A 5,714-nucleotide genomic window follows, 5' to 3' on the forward strand; every position below is an offset into this window, starting at 1 on the left:
ACTTCAGATACAAATATAACCAACAGAATGCAAGAGATGGAAGAGAGGATATCTAGTGTTGAAGATACGGTAGAAGAAATAGATTCATCAGTCAAAGAAAACACTAAAGCCAACAAAGTCATGACCCAAAATGTCCAAGAAATTTGGGACACCATGAAAAGACCAAACCTACGAATAATAGGGATAGAAGAAGGAGAAGAATATCAACTCAAAGGCACAGAAAATATATTCAACAAGATCATAGAAGAAAACTTTCTATGGATGTTAACAGAAGATGTTGGGCTACCCTGGATAAGAGTTCCATTTAAGCCGGGCGATGGTGGGGCACGCCTTTAATCCCAGCACTCGGGAGGCAGAGCCAGGCGGATCTCTGTGAGTTCGAGGCCAGCCTGGACTACCAAGTGAGTTCCAGGAAAGGCGCAAAGCTACACAGAGAAACCCTGTCTCGAAAGACCAAAAAAAAAAAAAAAAAAAAAAAAAGAGTTCCATTTACATCTTCTAATATCCAACCACCCTCTACAATGGCTCCAGTAAATTCCAATGCCACCAATGCTGTACACAATTTGCATTTGCTGCACTACTTTATGAGTATTTACTTTTTTACTTAAACAGGCATTAAAAATGATATTTGCTGAAATTTTTAATTAAGAATTTTTTTATTTATTTTACATGCTATTTACAGATCCCCTCTTTCCTCCTCCCACTTCTTCAGCCTCCCCTCCCTACCCTACCCCCCTATTCCCTCCTACAAGAAAGAAAAGCTTCCTATGGGGAGTCTGCAGAGTCTCATACATTCATTAGAGGCAGATCCAAGCCGCTCCCCCCGCCTCATGGCTGCAGGAGGTATCCCACCATAGGTAGAGGGTTCCAAAAAGCTTGGTGAGCTGAAATTTAATTGTAGTTTTTATTTTATTTTTATTATAACATGACTGAGCTGTCAGCTTTCTCTCCCCGCTTGGCTTTCACCAGGCAGGAAAGCAATACACAACTGTTGGAAAAGAAGTCATTGGTTACCAGACCCAGGTAGAGACCTGTAAGTTACAGTTATGGTATCCCGGCATGACATACTCACCAGTACAACTGTGCTATGCCTATAATGAGAATAAACTACTGCTTTCTGGTTGGATTGGAGAGCTACACTAGCAGATAGAACTCATGACTTTGAGTCATGTAAACTTGGTAAAGAGTTCATGTCTGGGAACGTCAGGGGCCCTAGAAGAGAATGCTACTGTTGTTTTATAATCACACACTCACTGCATATGTGGTTATCTGCATAAAATGTAACAAGGTTGGGCCTGTCACCATTTCATTATTCATAGGAGAGGATGGAATGAGACCCTGAAGGACTATGGACAGAAATGGGTGTGTGATAAGGGTAATAATTTTTTCAGTGATTTCACCACTTATAAGGCCATATACCACTAAATAATCTCCTTCCCATGCCCAGGCTAGGAACCACAAATAAACTCACTTTATTATCAAACCGGTATTGTTGGCATGAAGAAGTGTTTAAGCAGGTAAGAGGTAGGACAAGAAGGAGTAATAGGGTATAACAATAGCCACAACTCACTTGATATGTATATGAAATTATCAAAATTGTTAAGATACAAAAGCAAATAATGAGAACCTGAAATTTCAAGATATAGAAAAACCATCTCAATTTACATAGAAAAGTAAATTTTATAAACACATGTAAAGAATCACACAGATTTATGCACATTCTCTCCACACACAGAAACTATAAAATTATGTAAAATGTCTCTTCATTCTTTCTTGACATTCAGATTTATGAGATCATGTCACATAGTCTAAATCTTTTTCACAAAGTGTTCCCTGAATAAAAGGTACCAGTTATGCAAAACTGATGTGTTTGCATAACCGTTGAATCAAACACCAAAACCTCACATCTTAAAATACAATTTTTCACATTGGATAATATGTCTAATTTGTTGTATTCATTCTCTCCAAATATAAACATATGTAAAAATTTTGTGAAAATATAGTAAAAGTATATACTGTGTCATGATTGGAAGGTATTTGAAATGCCTAGACTATGGGTCATATATTACTAATTGATGCATAAACCAGAAATAACTGATTTTTTTTCTATTCAAACACATTAACCTCAAAGGAATAGTCCTAAAAACCAAGACTGTTTTTCTCTTATTTTATTTTTTGTAAATTATTTTCAAGATCAGGATGTATATCTGAAAGGTATTTGCCTTGAAAGGATGAGACCCCAAGTTCCAATTCTGAATACTATCATAAAGCTCAGGTTCATCCAAACAGTGGTGGTGCATACATTTGGTCCCAGCACTCAGGAGGCAAAGACAGGCAGATCTCTTTGAGTTCCAGGCCAGCCTTGTCTACGGCAGGAGATCCAGGACAGGCACCAAAACTACACTGGGAAACCCTGTCTAAAAAAAACCAAAAATAAGTAAATAAATAAACAAACAAATAAATAAATAATAAAATATATCTCAGGTTCAAACACACTGGTCTATAACTCTAGCACTCAGGCAAAGAAACAAGCAGATCAAAGTGGTTCTCTGATGAGTTATTCTAGCCAAATGGAAAATTCCATATTCAGCAGGAGATCCTAGACCAAAAAGTAAAACTGAAGAATGATAGAGGAGGAAGTTACTATCAGCTCCTGGGGTCTTCAATCCTACCTGTGAAGACCTTCTTACACAGACACATCACACACACACACACACACACACACACACACACACACACACACACACACACAACGAAGTTATTCTTGGATTTTAATTAGTGCAAGAAATGAAAGTGTCCAACAAACTGATTTTTAAATTATTTTTGTCTTTGGTTTTGCTTTTTTGAGTCAGGGTCTCACTATGTAGCCTTGATTGATCTGGGTCTTGCCATGTTGACTAAACTGGCCTTGAATTCTTGGAGATCCTTCTACCTCGGGATTCTTAGTACTGGGTTTAGAAACATGAACCAACACACTTCACCAATTTTTAAATTCTTAATCATGTTTATGAAATTATCATTTTACTGGTTATCCCTACCCCATTATTATACACAACCCTTTATGAAGGCCCTCTTACTTTAGGCATGAAGATTCTTCTTTGTAATGCTCCTTCCATTTGCAGAAATAGCAAGAGAATATTCAGATTTCCTTTCATACTTAGCTAAAATACTTCTATAGTAATACTCCTTTCCCAAGCCTCTGTCCATGCGCCTACATATAGTTCACTGATATTTTTCTAATGAAATGCTGAACACACAGAGCTTCATCTATCTCCTTTAAATTCTGTAGTATTAAAGGGGAATAGAAAAAGTGGTATATTCCCCATGATTTCATTGTTTGTAAAGGAAACTTCATTTTGCTACTCATTTGAACTCATGATAATTGAAACATAACTCCAGAACTCAATGGAAACTTAGGTTGCCAGGCATGCTTTTATTGTTACCGCTTTAATTTTTTTTTTTGGTACTATTAAATAGTAACTGTAACTACTTATCAAGAGTAGCAATTTTTCTCAAACTATATCATACTTACAGTTCACATAAATTCTTAAACATGAAAAATACTTTTATTCAGGAGTTCTTTACTTCCTCTAAAATATGCATAGGGAAAGTTGCAACTGAGACATGAAGCAGTGAGTTTCAGCTCTCGTATCCATGGGGTCAGAAGTACACTATAGGCTGTAAGTTCAGACAATGCCTTATATGCACTTCCTACAATTATAAGAGCTTTGAGTAATTATCTCCTCTGTATATCTAGGCTGAGATTTTCTCTTGATTGTAGTACATTGTAGGAAGATTGTCTGATTACAACACTACAGCCATTGTAGAGTATGTATTCTGGAGCTAAAATGGAGTGAAGAGAGTGTTGGTTATGCCACTGAGCTGCCCCTCGTGGCTGGTCACCGCCCGCGGCGGCCATGCCCGCGGAGGAGCGTGCCCGCGGAGGAGCGTGCTGATTGAAAGAATATTAGCCATGGTTACCTTTTTAGAGCTTTATTGTGGGGGGGGGAGACAAAGAAAGACAGAGAGAGAGAGAGAGAGAGAGAGAGAGAGAGAGAGAGAGAGAGAGAGAGAAGGGGGGGAGGGAGAGAGGGGGACCGACGGGGGTAAGGAGCGCAAAAGAGAGGGGCCAGAGAGGGCCCAACCGCTTTTTAGGCTGGGAAGCCCACGAAGGCTGATGACGTAATGAAAGGACATAAGTAAGGACCAAAACCTTACAGAGAGTTCAGAGGCAAGAAAGCTTCTTCACTCCAATTTTCCATGGAAATCTCAAGGCTGTCTGTGTTTGTAAAACATTTTGAAGAAGATGGAGGCAGCACCAGAAGCAGCTGAAGGAGCTCAGCCTCACACTTCTGCATTCCTGGTGGTTTTTGCTATGGTCTGTATCACTGTGGGAGGCCAGTAGTTGCTTTGTTGACAGTAATAAGTTGCAACATCTTCAGGCTCCACAGTGTTGATGCTGAGGGTGAAATCTGTCCCTGACCCACTGCCACTGAACCTGGAGGGGATCCCAGAGACTGACTGGGAAACATACTTGATGAGAAGCCTTGGAGCCTCATTTGGTTTTTGCTGATACCAGTGTAAGTTACTGCTAATACCCTGGCTGGCCTTGCAGGTCATGGTGACTCTTTCTCCTGGAGTCACAGACAGGGTGGCTGGAGACTGAGTCAGCACAATGTCACCTCTGGAGGCTGAAAACATAGGATAAATATTAGTCAGAACACAACATTGTATTTAAAAGTCACTTCTAAACTACTTTTTAAAAAGATAAGATTATTTTTGTATCAATTTCTTTCAACTGGAGGTCAAATTCTATGTGATGCTGTGCTTCCTAATGATGTAAAAATTCTGTATGTAATTAACGTCTCCACTTTTTGACATGTGTAAACACTCTTACCTGAAACCCAGAAGAACAGAAGCCCAAGGAGCTGAGATGTGGACACCATCTTCCAGCTTTCCCTGTGTTTATGTGTGTCATGACACAGCCCAGAGAAAGAACTTCTTATAATATTCTAAGAGGCAGGAACACTAGAAGGAAGAAGTACTTATGCAAATGATACTGACTTCATATATGTCCCAATTAAGATCTGCTCAGGAGAGCAAGCTCTTGTGCTTTTGGGGAGTCTACCTCCCCCTTCTGGCTACCTGATGAGATGTTGAGATTTGAAAGAGACTTGTACATGGATCTCACATAGATGGATACAAAATCAGCACAGTCTAAGAAAGTGTCTGGGATACACTCAGTAGTTTGAAACTAAGAGCATCTCTTAACCATTGTCTTAGTTCAGGGTTATGTTGTTTTCCTTGATGTTTCTTACAATATGGGCTGAGTCCCATTTCACTGTCTGAACAGTCCATGAAGCATCACAACATATAATACTAAAGAGATATCATATTAATGAGATATCATGGACAGAGAAATAGAAAGTGTGGATGTCATAGGAAGATGTATTTCTCCAGAGGGTGGAAGGAAAACCTTATTAAAGTAAACAATCTGTCACAGTTGAGAACAATTTCAAAGGTCAGGATATCAAAATATTTGTTTAGCACTGTCCAGATAAACTCTGAATATTGCATCTTGTGCGTTTTACCACCACCAAGAGTGGTACAGAGTTATGGGAAAACATTTATGGAATGATCAAAGAAATAGCTTACCTAGTACATGATTTTTCGTGGTACATAAAAGGCAAAAACTCTGATGTAGTTTAAATCAG

The 5,714-nt window shown here is 39.0% G+C and overlaps 1 gene segment (V, D, J or C); it reads right to left on the minus strand.

Moving 5' to 3' along the window:
* Window positions 1-4,264: 4,264 nt before the first annotated feature.
* On the minus strand, window positions 4,265-4,995 carry LOC128098949 (Ig kappa chain V-V region L7-like). The segment is given in 2 exon segments: window positions 4,265-4,691; window positions 4,898-4,995. Coding segments are annotated over 2 exon segments (396 nt in total).
* Window positions 4,996-5,714: the final 719 nt, after the last annotated feature.

This window comes from Peromyscus californicus, unplaced genomic scaffold, assembly GCF_007827085.1.
Source record: "Peromyscus californicus insignis strain IS unplaced genomic scaffold, ASM782708v3 Scaffold_6__1_contigs__length_162567912, whole genome shotgun sequence".
Classification (NCBI taxonomy): Eukaryota; Metazoa; Chordata; class Mammalia; order Rodentia; family Cricetidae; genus Peromyscus; species Peromyscus californicus.